General features: G+C 42.5%; 1 protein-coding gene across 1 annotated transcript; it reads right to left on the bottom strand.

Annotated features, from left to right (window-relative positions):
- Positions 1 to 2,845: 2,845 nt before the first annotated feature.
- On the bottom strand, positions 2,846 to 12,201 carry SLITRK2 (SLIT and NTRK like family member 2). The gene is made up of 2 exons (XM_035325147.1): positions 11,864 to 12,201; positions 2,846 to 11,406 (listed from the first exon to the last, which is right to left on the bottom strand). The coding sequence occupies exon 2, from the start codon at positions 11,361 to 11,363 to the stop codon at positions 8,790 to 8,792; it is 2,574 nt and encodes an 857-aa protein (XP_035181038.1). The 5' UTR covers positions 11,364 to 11,406; positions 11,864 to 12,201; the 3' UTR covers positions 2,846 to 8,789.
- Between the last annotated feature and the right edge of the window lie 6,624 nt (positions 12,202 to 18,825).

The raw sequence follows: 18,825 nt of genomic DNA, 5'->3' as shown, positions 1-18,825 counted from the left end.
GCAAGAAAAGTGAGAGCCTCAGTTTTACCAGCCTAAAATTTGGATGGTCACACAATCTAAACCTAAACCTGAGTAACATTCCTAGCCAGTGAATGAAATTTAATAAATTAATCAAAAGCCAATTTAAAGATGAGGCTGAAATTGTTACTCCATTGCACTGAACGGATACCATACCACAGATTCTAGTAGAACCTAGTCATAGATTTACAAATCAGCTCTCTGTTGTGTGGAAGCATCCTCAGATTGCTATGCGTGACTTGTCCACATATGTTATGGATGACCACCTGTGGAAAATGGTACTCTTTCCTTCTGGAGAGCCCAACACAAGTAGTTGGGTTTTCTTGTCTGTAGCTGGGCTCTAATACTGAAAATATTCCATCATCCTACATTCAAAGGGCAATTATTACAATAACTATGGGATACAAAAAAGGAGAGGTTACAGACTACAGGGAAGAGAGATAAAAAGAAAGTTGAATGAATTTCTTTCTTTCCCCAGAGTGCCAAGTTCTTATTTCAGCAGCTGTCTGCCATTCAGAGTCTCTTTTGGCTCACTTGCTAGCGTAAAAAATGTCTGCAGTAGCCAAACTGATTTCATGTAGAAAAAAAAGTGAATCACAAATAAATGGTATGTTAAGAACTATTGCTGAAAGGATGCTATTGAGCAGAAACACAGATACTGTGATTCAGCTCACGTTATCTGTGGGAAAATTTAGGAGATGGGGTGCTGTGCATTTTCAAAAGTTTAAAAACAAACTGTAGCTTTTTTTTTTTTTCATTTCATTTAATGTATGTCGTCTCTTTTTCCTGTAAAAAGTAAGGTTCATGGTCTCTTTTTAACTGCAAAAACAGAAAACCAAACTAAATCTGACATGCATACATCACATTCTTAGATAAGAATAACATGCTGAAGAAAAGCAGTAGGCTATTACTGTATTTGGATGAACCTACAAAGCCATAAGCACTGGCTTTGAAGAACTATTACACTGAGCATTCATCAGTAAATCGCACTAGATTACGGCAAGAAGTATCATCCTACTCATTTAATGATGCAGAAATTAGAGCATGGGGACACAGGTATTCCTTGTTCAAGGTCACTGGCAGAACTAAAAGGAGAACATTAATTTCTAAATTCTCAACCAATGAGTAGGACCACTGCTTCCCTATCTAGAGAAAACAAATACAATAGGATGAAAAAAGTCCACGGTAGCTCAATTTTAGGCATTCAGTATGAATTGTCTGTTAGACTGTACAACTAGGAAATTATTCCCACACATGATGTGGAGAACAACAACAAGTCATGGAAAACATAAGTCACCAGCTAAGAAATTTGTAAGCATTGCATTCTAGAAAAGGAGGCCACATAAATAAGAATTAGCCACTCAGTTCTGGTAAGTGGCTTATGAGTTAGATGGGATGGTAAATATGGTCTGAGAAAACACAAGCTGAAAATTACACTGCTAATTAAAGTGTGAATTAGAGCATTACACGTTTCCCCCCTATTACTGTCTATTCACATGAGCCATGCTTATGTCTGAGTTGCAGTAAATCTGGTATAACTGTAAGGCTGGGATTTCTCAGTTGTCCAAGAGAATTGTCTGTCCAGTTCCCTTAGCCATTAGCAAATGTGTTTACTGTTTCCCATCAGAAGTTCCACAACAAATAGGCATTTGCATTAACCTGTTTGAATCATCAGTGCTTAAGTTTGAAGCTTTATGGTAGTTTCCTTTTAAAATCTTCACTCCCCTCCACATGTCCTTCTTGCATAAAGAGAAAAAGAACCTACACAACCACACAACAGTGCCGTTAGATTTCCTTTTGATTTACTAATAAACATAATAAGACCCTCTGAAGCCTTTGGAAAAAGCACAGAATATCTGAAAGGCTTTCCCTGACCTCTTACCCCCTCCTTTTTTTTTTTTTTTCCCTTTTTTTTTTTTTTTTCCTATTGTGAGCAAGCATGTAAGCTGGATATTTTAAGGTTTTTCATAGATATTTATTAGTGTGTATGTGTTTCAAGCTGGAATACATCTGAAGAATTTAGCAATAGCACAGCAGATGTGATGAGAGCAGTAAAGCTTAGGTAAAGCTTTGCTCACTTGAGTGGATCGCTGAGTTTCTGAAACTCTTGAGTGGCTCAAGTCCCAGCTGCCTTGGTACTGAGGAACATGCCTTCTTGTGAAAGAAAATAAAGAAAAACAGACTGAGAAGAAAATATTCCACTTGTCCTGCATAGTGAGAATACAGTAAGGAATACTCAAGCTTTAAAATTTAGCAGAGATACAATAAACTTGAGCTTCCTAACAAAACCTCATGCTCCCAGGAGCCGGTGAGGTGATGGCAGTTAAGATGTTGGCCACACTGTAAACCAAAAGGTCACATCTTGGAGTACTCGAACTACTAAAAATCTGATAGTAGGCATAAACGGGGAGTATGCTGACTTCAGATTTATGTGAATGACAGTTCCGTCTGGAAAACTCACAGATGGCATGTAACGTGATGGTGAGAGAAGAAAAGAGGTTTTCTCTCTCTTCTCCAGCTCCCACTTAAGTGACTGCCTGTAGTAGGGGAGATTCTTGTCACTGGTGCCAGTCCCGGGGGACTCCACTTGAGGCCACTCAGGTGTAAAGTGAACAAAGGTACTCTGCATTTACACCTGAATCACTCAGATTGCACTGTAGCCTGAAAACATTAAAAGCCTGTGACAGTCTCACTTCAGTATTATATTGTTTGTTCTTTTGTGATTAGAACAGAATTTATGTAGTTATTGCATTTTCACAGTTCTCAGTTTTTGCTTTGGATTTTAGCTGTCCAAGTAAGACACAGGGAGCAAGTCAGTAACAAATACTTAGAGAGATGAAAAAGGTTTATTACGTGGGAAAAATCTGCCTCAACTACAACTCCTCTGCCTCTCAGAGAAAAAAAAAAAAAAAAAAAAAGTCTTAAAATACACTCTATCATATTATCAGTGATTTCAAGGGGATTTTTTTCTAAGCTTTTGTATGGAAATAGCTCTTATCTCAAGAGGAGATAACTGCAACAGGTTTCTATATACATTAGCTGTGCCTTTTGCAATGCAGACAGCATTCTTAAAATGGCTGTATTGCCTCCTACACAGAAGATAATTGGTGCCTAACACTTCTGGCTCTCGGGAGCAATTCATGTGGAGGGTGAGAAAAGAAGATACAAGAAATCTGTGTTGCTAAGACGCAAATCTATACTTGTTCTATCACCATAAAGAACCCTGACGTCGTATTGGAGACACGTGTTGTTGGTGCAATTGCTGTTACACTGCAAATACTAACCCAAGTTCTCTGAATTTCTAAATGGCAGCGCCAGCTTCCATTTTAAAATCAGCAACAAGTTGTGTGTTGCTCTTGTTCTAACTAGCCACATATATTGATTTGAACAGCTGAAATGTCAGTTTTTGCAAAGGTCCTTGGAAATAATAATAATAATTTTAAAAAGACATTATTAAATACAGATAGTTAATTCATTATATTTTTAAAAATATAGATAAAAAAAAAGATTTGGCAATATTGCAACTAGCTTTACTTTTCCAACCTTCCCACTGACTACTTTTTCAAGCACAGTGTGTAACCAATGGTAACTTAGATGCATGCAGAAATAGGGTAACAAGTAGAGATGAGAACCAGATTCTAAACACTTTAGTACCTGAACATCTTTAAAGATACAGGAGGTGCATCTGGCACCTAATTTCATCCCTCTAAATCTTTAATACTATGCAACAAAAACTGATGCTGTACTCAAATGGGGGCCCTCCATGTTTATGATCTCAGGAAGAAAACTGATTTTTGATGTCTTGTTTTTCAGACTTGACTCTCACTTGAGTCTATTTGGTTTTTAGAATGATTGCATCTCCAATTGCGGCTCCAACATTTCTTTCATTCAAAATAATCTATTCATCTGTATTCATAAACATGTCAATCTATGGTTTCAAAAAATCCAACCAACCCTCCAACAAGAAGAAAACAACAAAAACTTCTCATTAATCCACCTCCCTCATTAGCTAGGATTAAAAACCTTAGTTAAAATGATTGGCCTTGTGCCCAGAAAAGCTATGAGATCAATAATCCAAACAGACTTAATGATCCTCTTACAAAAGAATAACTTCTGTACTTCTCCTACAGAATACTTTGAAAAAATGAAGGGAAAAATACAAGAAATGTCACATCATCTGCATAAGTTAATTTATCTGTTGGTTTGGCAGTTGTACAGTTTGGGGAGGGAACTCTGGGAAACAGTTTATTTTCTCCATTAAATGACATTTACTGTCTGCAACAACAGTAATATGAAAAATCACAAACTGTATCAGTGATTAGCCTGTAAGAAGTTTCATTAATATTTCCAGTATCTCATTTCACTCGTGAGCAGTTTAAAGTTATGGCATTTGTATTCCTATATAATAGTACTTTTATTTAGGCAATTTAACTTGCTTGTACCCTTATCTTGACACTACTAATTACAGCTTCTAACTTTTCTTAAGTTTGATTTTCATTGTACAAATTCAACTGTTGATGAGAAGAAAAAGAAAACCAAACAAACCCTACTGTATAGTTCTCTATCCTCACAAGAATGTGTTGTAAAAAGTCAGTGCCTTTGACTGAAGCAGTCCATAAACTGCACTGGGAACGTTTTTCTCATAGCCAGAATGGAAATATCTTAGGGTAAAGACTGGCGGATAACCAGCAGAGCACAAATATTGTACCTGGAAATGCTTGCTTACTGCAGCTATGAAGGAATGAGCTATCTAACCAGTGCTCATCAGGTACGCTCTCTACAGTTATAGGAAAAAAAAGCAGGCATATCTGGAACTTACTTCATGCCATGTATTTTGGGGTGGAAGAAGTCACCTTTGCGTGGCCTGTTTTTTGCAAGTGACTCTAGAGACCCACAATGAGTTTTAGTCTTTAATTTTAATAGCTAAGGGAAGAGGTAAGTGCTGAGCTCTCAGCAGAGCAGGTATATTCATTTCCTCCAATACTGAAATATAGGTCCTCTACAGCTAGCTTAGGAAGAAAAGGTAAGAGCTCAGGGGGACAGATTTGAGGGGAGAGGCGGGATCACTACACCGTGAGGGCTTGGGAACTGCAGAAATTGGAGGTGAGGTGAGGACTAAGCAAATTCTGCAACTTGAGAGGATGAAATCTGATGGAAGAGGGAGACTGATAAAAGGAGAACTACCAAGGGGCATTTGGAGTGGCTCTGCAGCAGACTTGAGAAAAGGTAGAAAATGCAGACCCTTCTGCAAAAAGCAGCATTTGTTTTGTCAGAATTAATGTCATCCTCCAGCTGTGCTCTACTGCTAACAAAACCAGATTTGTCTGAGGAGACAGATGTCTGCCTAGGAAACAGAGGGCAATTTGGGCACAGGTAGTGTAAGGTTAGCATCTCTCCCCATTTTGCTGTTGAAGTTACTTATTGAAATCCAATTTCTAAGATCATATTTTGCCAAACTTCATGCCTACACAGAAAAACAACCTTCCCCAAAACAAATTAATGCACTGGAAGTGTACTGTCCCTTATCTGCACTGGAGATAACTGTGTATTTTTAATACTGTTTCTGTCTGTACTGTTACTGTTTCTGTAAAGGTCATTATATCTACTTTCACAAATGAAAAATTAGGAAGAAAAAAAATCTGCATCCCATTTTCCTGGGCAGAAAAAAATATTTCACTAACCTGGTTACATAATGTTGACAGCTTAAATCTTGAATCTATGAAGGATTTTTTTTTTTTTTCCAGACTCATTATCAAGCCATTACTCAGGCAAACAACATTCCCCTAACAAGCAGTGGCTTCCAGGGCTGCACAGCTAAAGAAATGTAGAGACCTTCTACACAGAAGCTGCCGACACACTTTCCCTGTTAAACAAATCTAAGTGTAGCTGAAAAAAAAATCTCTCTCTCTCTCACCTATACACACTATGAAAAGAATTGTTTAATAGATGTCAGCTGGAGGGTATAAAAACAAACATAAAAGATCCACAGCTATAATGATTTTTAAGTTGGTACTGGTGATGCAAACCAAAATCCAGTCACTAGCTAAATTCCACTAAGAAAGCTAAGGAAATGTAAAGCAACTGCAACCTCTGTAAAATATTGCTATGCTACCAAAGAAAGCATGAAAGACAGCCTGAGACTCAAACAGTAAAAGTAAATAAGAGAAAGTCACTAAGAATCCAATACTTCTGTCTGTTGTTTGTGAACATTTTACAATTGAAAAATATTTTTTGTAGGAAAAAATAGCATTTTTCTGAGAAAAAAATAAAAAATAAAGATGTAATTTGTTCTGGTTTGCCATATAATAATAGATAATATCCTAGCTGCTAGAGTGCTGGATATAACACAGTACTTGTTTTTCAGAAAATACTAAAATCATGCCTGGAAAGAGTTAATAACTTTACTTTAAAATAATCCGTGTACTTTTCTTAGGCTTTCAGCAATATATGCTTTTAAGCACCCAGGAAAAGGAGCAATAATAGGACAGTCACTACTGGAAGATTTCAGACAAATACCTCACTCAAAGATGGATGCTATTCCACTCAAATGTTCCAAGTTCAACTAAAGTGATACCATTTCGCCTCCGTCTTGAAGTGAGACCATTTTGAAGACTGATTCTTCAGTAGTTCATTGTGGCACTCCAGTTTTAAACCTGATCTAATGAACAGCCATAGATGCTATGGACTCAAAACATAAAGAATCGACATGTTAGCATAGTAGCGTACTCAGATGTCACATCAATCATTAGAAGACAGTTTACTGAATGACTCAGTTATCTGGCAATACACATGCAAAGTCTCTTTAGCTTTAAAATACCAAGTGACTTCCTATTGCCAAAGTCCCGATAAGAACAACATCGATTGTAGTCATTTATAGCTCAAATGCTATTGCTGAAAATTTCTCAGAGTTGTAGATACTGTATTACTAACAGTAGTAAAGCTCTAAAAATCAGTCAGCAGAGGCCACTTCAATCTCTGCATGATAATAAAGGATTATTATGTGCAGTAACCTATTTATGAAAAGGAAACAGTGTGCTTCTTTCAGACTCCATCAATTGCTTTAATAAGGAATTGAAAAGCCTGGCCTACTTTATATGCAGATCACCATCCCAGTTGCATAAGGATTTACAATAGACAAAACAAAACTGGTTTTGTTGTAAATAAGGGCTGTTTGTTTAAATCACACAATAATGTTTGCATCTAAAAATTATTTAGAAGCTAATAAGGCTCAATGAGGTTTGACTTGTTAATAAAAATGGTTTCGATATTCTCCAGGAAGGAAATGCAAATTGAAGTTGATAAGGTAAATCTTGAAGTAAAACAGGCCTGAGTTAATGGGAAAGGAGGATACATACTGCGTATGTTCACTGATGGGCATATGAAAACTCAGGTTGAGTGAATTCAGTTAGCTTAGAACATTTGACAAAATTTAAAATAATGGACTTAATAGAAAGTTTCCTCTAGTAGACTAGAATCACTGCATTATTACTGTTGCTTTACAGAGAATGACATAGCTCAGGCTACTGAAAGTTAGTATGGTGCACATACTGATTACTGCTACCTTCATTTGGAGGACTTGAAAAGACCTTGGTTCAAATTTTACCTTTGGCATTGGTTCATTTGCCTGTATGTTAACAAAAGTAATGAGGCGTGAGATGACCCCTGCTGGTGTCCCTGCTTACAAAAAAAGTTGCTGTATCTAGCAGGAAAAGGGCATGTTAATTGCAGTCCAAAAAAAGTTATAAATGCTGTCATAAAACGTACAAAAATACCCAATTTAATGGATAAAATACTGTGAGCAATATTCTCTTAAGTATGAAAATAATCTTTAACCACTGAACATTACCATGTTAGAACTGCAGTGCAATGAATTAAGGAGGACATTAATTGTTCAGTTCACTATGATATTGTGTTAAACGTTTTTTATTAATGAGCTGTTACTCCCAGCAGAGGCATTTGATAACCTCTAGTCCATTGCTAAATCCTGTCAGTTGATTTCAGTGAATCACTCTGAACAAACCCAGAGGGAAAAAAATATACCCCAATAAATTACAGTTCAGTTTGTAAGGTCCTAGAACTAGATTCATTTGAAGATGGGCAGCTTTCCTATAAATCAAAACTTCTGATTTAATGCAGCTGACATATAGGTCTATTTTACATTTTTTTTAATTTCAAAAATACAACACATTAAAATAGGTTCAATTTATCAAAGCTAAGAGCAACAATTAAGTAATAATGTACTTAAAGTGCAAAGGCACTTTAACACAAAAAAGTGACGCCCAGTGGCTATACTTGGTAATTGAAACAGCAGTACTGTATATTATTATTTACAAAAGAAAGTCATAGTCCAGGAAAAAAAAAAAAAAAAAAAGATCTTTGGAGATCTTCTACAGAATACATTAAGTTTCCATTCTTAAATGAAAAGAAAAAAAAAAAAACAAACAGAAAAACCCAAAGACCCCCTTCCTCATTTCCTTCCAAATGAAAAAGAATTACGCAAGATTTATTACAGAAACGTACATTTGCAGTGGCAGTTCCTACAGAAGGGTCAAAAGGAGAGAGATATAGAAATAACTTAAAGGGAGTGTTGCAAAAGCAACACCATATCCCTGCTAGGCTGTAAGGGTTTCATTTCTCTCTCTTACTCCCTCTCAAATTTAAAAAGTGAAAACATTGGGAATGCGACAGATGACATCAGCACTGAGCTCAGAATCAATCAAATTTGATGCTGAGCTCATTAAAAAAATTTCCTTTGCTTCCCACCTCCCCCCTTACAGCTGACTGATTGCAGTTTGTTTTTCCAGAACTTCGAGGTAGTCTGGTTCTGTTTGTAGCTTTCCTTGGAGTAAAGGATGCTCGGGTTTAGATTGTTCTGCAAAATATTTCCTGGGAGTTCCATATAAAACAGTTTTATTTATCCTGTCCTGGTTTTGGCGTCTCGATTCATATGAAGGGGCAAACTGCCTTTTGGGTAAGGTGCAAAAGTTATAATGAACTAATCCTCCGGTGGGGAGTTCCTTGACCCTTTCTGCAATATTTTGATACAGCAGCTCTGGTTCCCGAGGTGAGGACTGCTTTTCCAGTAACTCAGCTGCACTGATTGTAAATGCAAGACTGGTGGGATCTTCCTTTTTGTGGTCAAGGTTGCTATAGCTAAACTCATGGAGATTCCTGTAATAGGCAACTGGATCCCCTTCCTTTTGCATGTAGATCGGGTTTTGGCACATCTGTCCAACAGGAGGGGGAATATAATTATAAACGTGTCCTTCAGTTTTGTCATGGGTCTCAGTGTTGTAGGACCCATACTGGAGCTGAAATGAACTTATATCTAAGTTGTTGGCGCTGCTGGGCATGCTTTGCACCCCCTTCCGGCGCTTAAGGACAAAGACAAACAGGCCTGCGCCAAAACAGACGGACAAAATAAACACAACCAGCAAGCCTAGAATTAAGACAGACAGTGGAACTTCAGTGTGTATTTCCGGATAGGAGCTAGGTGAGACACCGAGGAGCTGGGGGGTATCTGTGTTCTGATTCATGGACAGGAGAGAAGAGTCTGACAAGTTGGGGTTCTCTGGGCAGATGGCTTCTTTGCTCAGGAATTTCAGATGCTCCCCGGAGTGCTTGGTGGGAGACTCGCAGATGACTTCGTTGATAACAACGGGGGGATTTGACTGGTGGTTGTTCTGGTCAGTGACTTGCTCTATCCAGTTCCTCAGCCCCAGAATGTCACACGTGCAGTCCCAAGGGTTCTCCTGGAGGTCGATCTGAATTAGAGCTGAGAGCTGGTCTAGGACTCCTCTCACCGGCAGGTGCGAGAAATGGTTGTTTCTGAGGTTGAGTCTGGTGAGGGAAGTGCCGCCAAAGACGTTGTCGGGCAAGGATCTGAGCAGGTTGTTGTTGAGGAATAACAGATGAAGATTACTCAGAGCATCAAAGGTATGTGGCAGGATCTCCTTAATGACATTGTACTCTAGGTAGAGATATTGCAGGCTCTGCAGCCCTTCAAACATAGAAGGGTACAGAATCTCAAGGTAGTTGCCATTAAGATAAAGTCTACGTAAACTTGTGAGGTTTGTAAAGGCACCTTCTTGTATCACTGCAATTCTGTTGTTTCCTAGATGTAACAAATCCAGAGAGCTGTACTCTACAAGATCGGTTCTATAAATGACTTGTAGATAGTTACTGGTAAGGTAAAGTTTCTTTGGACTGGTTGGCTTAGGGTGGAGATCAGAGATGTTACTTATCTTTTTCTCTTGGCAGTTCACATTTAGGCCATTGTCTGAGCTCTGTGAAGTACAGATGCAGCCAGCTGGGCAGGTGATGGGCACGGGAGACTTTGTCTGGTAAACCATGATAGGTCCAAATATTTGTCTGTCTTTTGACACAGTGACACGGGGTGTGGGGCGGTTCCTGGTTTTGGGGGGGCGGCTGGCTTTTGGGGCTCTGGTGGGATTGATGGCAGAGTTAGCCGTGGGCAGTAACCTTGAGATATGTGGGTCTGAGAGGATAGGGTGTTTTTCCCTCTGGTTTGTATCACTGGAACTTTTTCTAGGGCAGAGATCTTGCCTGGTGAGCTGGGTCACATCTTTCCCATGTAGCCTGAAAGGTGTTTCGCAGACTATCTCACCCACGAAGACGGTGATGGTGTCTAGCCAGGCCTTGAGTGGCAGCAAGTCACAGGTGCAGTTCCAAGGGTTTTCTTCGAGCTGGATCTCCATGATGCCTCCAATGTGCTCCAGCACACCAGCAAAAGGCATCATCTTCAGCCGGTTGCCCCGCAGGTCCAGGTGGGTGAGGAGCACAAAGCGGAAGACATTGCTGGGCAGGGACAGCAGGAGGTTGTCATTGAGAATCAACACTTTGAGCTTGTTCAGCTTGCTGAAGGCCCCCGCTTCGATGGCACTGATGTAGTTGTAGTCGGCTTGCAGGTACTCCAGGCTCTCCAAGCCCAGGAATGTGTCCTCCTTCAGCACCTCCAGCTTGTTGTTATTGAGGTGCAGCCTCTTGAGGGTGCGGAGCCCACTGAAGGCCCCTGTGCGGATCTCCTGCATATCGTTGTTGCCCAAGTGGAGGGTCACGGCGTTGGAGTAGTTGACGAACTCATTGGGGAACAGGCGGGTCAGCGCGTTCCCGTTGAGAAAGAGCTGGTAGATCTTGGATGGCGGCGGCAGCAGGAGGCTGACGGTTGTAAATCCTTTGTTTTCACAATTAATATTTAGCACGTTCTCCTTCTCCTCGCAAGGGCAGCGACTCTTGCTGCAAATGTCTTTGGCAGGTTTGCGACTCTCTGTCTGCGAGATCCCAGCCACTGTTAACAAACTGAGCAACCAAACACCCTTCAGCATCTTTATGCGCCGTCGATCCCCGCTTCAGTACCTACAGTCAAACCTTTTGAGGCAGGTGAGGAGAGAAAGAAGAAACCCCCAATGAAAACGGCCAGCAGCAGAGACCGCAAGCGGCGGGCAGAGCAGGTCGCCAGGCTGGGGGCGGAGGGGGCGGCAAAGCAACGACTTGCCAAACTCCGAAATCCTGCCCCCCGGGGAAGTGCCGGCCGAGCTGTGCTGGGGGCAGCCCCTCGGGGAGCCCCGGTCACCGGCATCCCGGCGCTGTCCCCCCTTCCGCCACCACCTCCCCGGCGGCTGCCGCCAGCAGAGCGGCCCGGGGCAGCCCCCGCTCCCCAGCTCCGTGCCGCTACCCCTATTTTCAACCGGGAGAGGCAGAAGAAAAAAAAAAAAAAAAAAAAAAAAAAAAAAACATCTCTACCCCCGTGCCGGCAGCGGGGCTCCTCCGAGCAGAGTCCCCCGCGACTCCCCGCAACCCGCAGCATCCCCCCGCTCCTACCTACCTGCTCTCGGGGCGCCCGAGGGGGCTGCAGGAGATGTAGGGGCTGCAGGGGCAGCAGGGGCTGGAGGGGCTGCAGCAGGGGCAGCCGCCGAGCGCCGCCGCGCCCCGGGAGCTAGGCGCCCGGCGGCGAGAGGCATCGCCCGCCTCACGCCTCGGGAGGAGCCCGGCGAGGCGGTGCCGTGCCGTGGCTCGGCGTGGAGCCGAGCCGAGCCGGGCAGGGCAGGGCAGGGCAGGGCAGGGGGCTCGGAGCGGCGGCGGCGCTGCGGGAGCGGGGCGGTGTGCGCGGGGCGCGGCGCGGCGCGGGGCTTTTGCCGGCTGCCCCGCACGGAGCCGCGCTGACGTCACTCCGGGGGCGGGGGGGACACGTTTCTCCCAGCCCCCCCCCATCAACACCACCCCCGGCGCCCCCCCCCGGCACCCCCATCCCCAGCCCAGTCCCTCCGGAGCGCTCCGACAGCAGCGGCAGGACAGCGCGGGGACTGGCAGCCGGGGAGAGGACGGAGGCGAAGAGCGGAGGTACCTGGGTCCGGAGGATTTGGGGCTCCGGTCCCTAAAATCCGTGCTTTCAGAAGAGCGAGGCAAGGAGCCGCGTTGGCATGAGCTGGCCGGCCAGCTGGCGCTCACCGCACACGCACACGCCGCACACAATCTGCCTCTCGGAGCAGGGGTGCTGCAAAAGCCGGCTCCGGCATCAGCACTTCTCCCCGCTCCTGGCATCCCCAAATTGCCGCGCCGAGCCCTGTCCGGCGCCGTGACGTTTCCCGGCGTCCAGGGAAGTTCAACACCTTGCGTCCGGCGGGTGACCGCAGCCCTGCGCGCTCTGGAAAGCTCAGCCGGTGCTGAGCAGCCGAGACCACATCCAGCGTGACCCGTCACAGTGCCTAGAACCGTCCCGCGGCCAAATTGAGATGTTATGGTATAGAATTTGGCCGCACGTAGAAAGAAAAAGATGTTGGATGTGGGTTATTGTGACTTTGCTTAAGCACCATGCCCAGAGCACAGAGGTGTTTGATAGGAAAGGATGGCTGCTCTTATCTCTATCTGGAAGGTAAAACTTTGGGTTCACAGTGGGGAAAAATACAAAATAGACAATCCACAATGAATTTTTAAGGTGCTAATACGGCAGGGTACATTTTTACAGGATTTTTATAGGGAGCTAGAAGCAGTGAGTCTCCAGAATGTAGGGGTTTGCTGCCAAAAGACTGCTGGACTTGGCAAGACTGGTGCTGTCATTTTGTGTTAGTCTTTGACCATTAAGTATCATAGCCCACACTTCAGGAGCAGCAGAGATGTATTGTCTGTTCTGAGGGGGGGCTTGGTGTCAGGAAAGGTAGCATCCTGCAGCAGCCAGCACAGATGCCTTTGCAGTGCTGCTGGGCAGGAAAATCCTGGAATTGGTGCTCGGGACTGGAGCAGCTGCAACCTCCCTACTTAAAATTTGGTGAGGTTCTGGAAAAAGCGGGAGATTCTGTGGAAAAAGCTCTGGAACATGCTGTTGGGGTGATGGTGTGTGAATTGCAACAAGATCGGGATTTCGATATGTGATCAGAGCTGCTCCGTTCAAACGCTGTTTATCCAGCTGAATTCAGAGCAAAATTGGCTAAGATCAGGGGAGATCTCTGTAGCAGATCTGGAGTTTTACAACACTAATACATCAGCAGCCAGATTATTTTGCTGCAAGATTTTTTGCTTGTTTTACATTTGATTTATCTTTAAGCATTAGAATATGGTGTTTGGAGAGGAAAATTGGTCTAGTTGCAGAACATATCAAATCTTATTTTGAGGTCTTTGTAACACAGGAAAGGGGCACGAGCCTAAAAGGAGAAGGTAAAAGTAGACCCAGGTTGATTTTGTTGCATTTTATGGAAGGGAGCACATTGATGCACACACTTGCCCATGTGGTCATGCACACAGAGGCACACACATGTCCCTGTAACCTGCCTTCAATGCATCTCACCCTCACAGCCCCGCACAGCATTGCCAGCACTCTCAGGGCTCACTCCAACACACAGCAAAAGCTGAAGGCAGACGTAAGTCCACTGCATTTTTGTCTCATCTGACAGTGTACGTGTCCGTGAGTTCCAGTGATGTGCAGCTTTCTGGTGCACAAGGACCATGTCCTGGAACTGGCTTGTGGGGCAGCATTCAGCGTTACACTTGCCTGTGTTTACTAGTACATGGGAAATGTGTTTGTGGTAACTGCTGATGCTGCCTGGGAAGGGAAAGTGTACGCATGGCATGCCTCAGCAGTAATTACCAGATTCATGTGGGATGGAAGGAACAGCGTGTTAAGGGATTGCAACAGTAATAATACACAGAGATGATACTGATTCCATTACACTGCAAATGTGTGCATATAATAACCACTGTTGTAGGAGGAGGAACAGGGATTTTTTTAAAAAAATAGCTACAGCTTTTTATTTAGGAACAAAGTCATGATTCCTCAGCATGCCCAAAGTGTTTTATAATCCCTTCAATTAAGAACATGGGATATAAAAGAACAGCTTTCTTCCCCACCTGCTTTGTGTGTTGAATGCAGGAGCATTTTCAGGCTGTGACTGTCTGGGAGCCTCCAGGAGTGGGAGGCCAGGAGGCAGGCTGATCCAGCAGTCTGTAAGGCTTTGAGAAAACACAGTCCTACACCTGGTTTGTGAACACTGTGAAGGTTTCTTCTTCCCCACTTACTTCTCTGTGTTCTGTCATGCTCCTTCTGGAGCAAAGTTAGGAACTTAGAGACATAAACTTACAGATTTGTAGGTTATAAGGCTTAAAGGAACCATTGTGACTTTAGGATCTTGCATAATGAAGGCCATCAGCTAAATTGGAATTAATTCATGCTTAAATTAGATCATACCTCCTAAGGAAAAAAAAAATAAAAAAAAAAATTGGAAAACCAATAACATATCTGGGCATATCTTAGCAATTGCCTATGATGAGAATCTACCATAATGTTAGGTAAATCGTTCCATTAGCTTTCATCTCCCACTGGTAAAAAATTGTGCTTTCTCTACAACTCTGCATCTGGCTACCATCAGTTAGAAATTTTTATCTTTGTAATATCCTTCTCTGCTTGATGAAGAGCTCTTAATTATCCCCTACCTGCTTCCCACGGGGGCACTCACAGACTGCTCCAGTGCAGGTCTAAACAACAACGTACTTGCTTGATACCAGCCCAAACCAACTTCAAAGAGTCTGCCTTAGTCCTGTGCTATTGTATAGACCAGGGCAGCTTTTGACTCCCTCATGGTCCTAAAGCCACCACTTCATCTGTCTGCTGGCAGGAAAAAAAATGCCAAACCACGGCATGAAGCATAAGCACATAAAATTTGGCACAGATCATTACCCTTACTGCCTAGCACACATCATGCTGTTGTCCTTCTGTGAGAGTGAATATCAAGGAGCAGAATAGCAGAATAAGCTTGGAAATGTGGCGGTCTTTTTCTTTCTCCACATTTTATCTGCAGATGGATGCTAAACACTTCTCACATGTCTCTATCAGTTTATCTGTTTCTATTTCTCTTTTTATAAACGAAGAAGGCATGGATATATCCACGAAGGGCTTATGGAATAAAGAAAAGAATGAACCACATGCTAAGCAACAAGCCTTTTGGATTGGATGGAGGGCAGGATTTAAGCTGTGCTGATCATTAGAAACTATCAAGATAGCTCGGGTGCTGGTAGAGGGTAAGGAGGGATTTATTCCTGTAGTATAAATAGATACCAATATTGATTTTTGTGACCAAAACATGGTGACTGGTGTGGTGGAATTTGTAGATTTAGGTGGTTAGTGATTTTGTGTTCCTTATCCTGCGATCCTGAACTGCATAAGACAAGGTGCCTGCTCCCTGTCAGCTCAGGGTTCTGAGATAGTCTTCATTGCTGGTCAACAAGTTCCCTGTAGGCTTTCTTTCTGAGGGGATGTTTCCCTGTATGCCCGTGTGTGTGTGTGTGTGCCTATTTGTAGCTGGAGACATTTTCCATGAGTATCTACATTTTTGGAACCTTTCCTATACTGTAAGTGGGATATTTTTGTGCCTCACTTAAAAGTGATTATTAAGGAAATAAACAGTTTCCAGATTTAGCAGTGAGCAGCATGCAAAATAATTGTTACTTGTAATCCAAGCTTTTAGATCATCCAGCAGCACTGGAAAGTGTGCTGTAAAGGAGAGGGCGAAGGGGGAGACTCTGGCTTTCCACGGCTGCCTTTGGGCAAGGGAAGGGCAGGCAAAGAGGCTGAGAGGCCAGGGAGGAAGCAGCTGGCAGTTTCTGCCGTCTGCTGCCCTGGCATCCATCCCTGCTCACCAGTTAGCACAGAAACAGTGAACTGGTGCAATGTGTTTCCCAATAGGGCAGAGGAGAGGGATGCTTGTGGCAAAGCCTCTGAGGAAGAAGAGCCAGTGGGTGGCTCCAGTCTGTGGGGAGAGGGGCACCTGAGTGACAGTGGCTTCTTTATGTGTGGTGTCTACTGAGCTGCAGTTTGCAGTCAGTAATGGCCTTTGCTATTACCTGTAATGATGTTCCTTCATTTCCAGATGCATTTTTAGCTCCATTTCCCCCAGCCATTCAGGCATCTGGAGGGCCAGGGGCTGCTTCAGAATATTGTTTACTGACACTTCATTCTTACCTACTGTATAAATAAAAAAAAAATAATGAACTATGACTTGAAATCAACATGCTTAGTAATTCTTCCTTCGATTGCTGCTTCCTGCAAGGACTCAAATCCTAGCCAAGGATACACATTGTTGAGAACCGTTATCTAATTTCAGGATATATATTTTTTTTTCAAAGAGACTTCACCATGATTTGTTTCAGTATATCTGGGGTAATCTGTTTTGTGTCAGCACAGCAGGATTTTACACTGGTGGTGAAAAACACAGCAGTAAAACTATCAGTTTCTGATGTTTTGTGTTATTAACGTGGAATCCTGGCTTTCTTAAAAATTAGACGCATATTTTCTGAGCAGTAATGTCAGTTTCAGCAGGAAATGTGATATAGTAAAGGCCTGTCAAAAAGCATCCCACGTAGCCTCCACACTGGGGATATGGGCAGAATCACTCGCCTCTGTGTAATTAAGACTGAATTTTGTTTTAGCTTTGGTTCAATATATGTTTTTTAATTCTTGCATAGAAAAAACAGTCTCCCCTCCCTTTGTACACACACTCCGTTTAGCATGGAACCCAGTGAAGTACTGTTAGACAGTTGATATTTATGGATGTGTTCATTGCTATTCAGCAAAGTAGTATGTCTGAGCCAAAGCCCTTTGGTGTCAGTGGTAGGACTCCTACTTCAGTGGGAAGGACTTGAGTTGGCTTTGGATCAGATCTTTGAACAAATGTTTAACTTAAAAGCACGTACTTATGTCCTATTTAACTGAGTGGGTTAAGTATTTTTGGAGGTGCTTTGCTTCATCATGTCAATAGATCTTTTTCTCCAATAGGGACAGTGAGATGAATCTTCACAAAGACAGATATTCTGTGCTGACATTGCTGAGCATCAAAAGCAAAAAAAGGATTTATTATTATTATTATTATTATTATTATCATCATCATCCTTAAAACAACAGTGGATTTGTCTTTCATTTCAAATGAGTGAATGTCTACAGTAATATTTACCACTACGATTTATAAGTGCAATTTTTTATATTTCCTCAGAGTCATGATCTACATTACATTCTGTGAATGTTTCTAACTGGAAATATCCCATCATGAAGGTGCAAATGGGCACAAATGTTTTTAGTCATTCAGGGAATGTTGCTGAAATTGTCAGGTCTTCTTGTTTTATTGAGTGCAATGCCTTAGTAATGGGACTCATCTTTGCAAAAAGCAGTTGATGTATGGGTATGCTGAATGTTCACTGTTGAAAGTCTGGTGCGTTGATAGGAGTGGTTTCTTCCCTTTATTTATTAGCAGTGAAAGAAACATAATGAACTTTCTCCATATCATGATTTTTATGGAAGTACAGTTAAAAGAATCCAAATCCCACTGTGCTAATGGCATATCTAACAATCTGTGAGGAGCAGGAGCAATGGGTGAAATTCAGTCCTGGGCAGATGGCCAGCCCAGAGTGATTCACCATGAAAGTCCCCAATTAAGACCTCAAAACAGGGCGTAAGTGGGACTCCAGTGCCCTAAGCCTTGAGCTGGCTTTATGCAAAGGTGGGAGGCGGAGTTCCTCCAGATGAATTATTCATCATAAATAATGCATTCTATTGGTTTAGCCTATTTTTCTTGTTTCCTTGAATTTATTTAATTGAAATTACTCACCAAATAATTTCTATGAATAATCATGGCCTGGGGATTATTTTTGAGCAGTTCACAGTGAGCATTTCATATTCCACATTCAGAATGAGAGGCATGTCACTGAGTTGTCATTATGCACAGAGGTCACATATTTCTTTATTTGCTCCGTAGAGGGCAGAAAAACCTGAGTATTTGTTCAGAATCCCATGTGTTCCCAAAAATTCTTTCCTTTAAGTTCATTCCATGAGATGTCTGTGGCAGTTGGGCACTCGTTGGCTTTTGTGCCTGCCATCTGGTTTCTAATAGAACTGTAATTGTCTTTTATGTATGTATGCAGGACGTGTATATGTCTGGCTGTTTTAAGCATTTGCCTTGTTGTTTGCAGTCTCCTGCAACATCAAATGGTAATGATTGGGATAGCTCTATGATAGGAAAATGTTTTCAGATCAGACATTTGCCACTATTTGCAGGGCTTGTTCAAGGTCTTTGTTATGCATTGGTTCAAAGTGAGTACTTCACTGTGTAAAATTACATAGGTACAAAAGAGGTTGTGGGTTGGGGTGGTGGTTTCTGGTGTCACAGGTGAAGCTAGCTTATGGCTGCTGAGGACAAGGCTTAGTGCAGTGCAGGCCAAGAAGCTGCCTTGAGTCGAAAGAAAAGAGATTACACTGAAAAGGCAAGTATTTCATCTCTGAAAAGGGGGATATAAGTCAGAACAAAAGAA

The sequence above is a fragment of the Oxyura jamaicensis genome, chromosome 4 (assembly GCF_011077185.1).
Source record: "Oxyura jamaicensis isolate SHBP4307 breed ruddy duck chromosome 4, BPBGC_Ojam_1.0, whole genome shotgun sequence".
Lineage (NCBI taxonomy): Eukaryota > Metazoa > Chordata > Aves > Anseriformes > Anatidae > Oxyura > Oxyura jamaicensis.
Note: the sequence above shows the minus strand (reverse complement) of the source record. Positions and strands in the feature narration are given on the sequence as shown.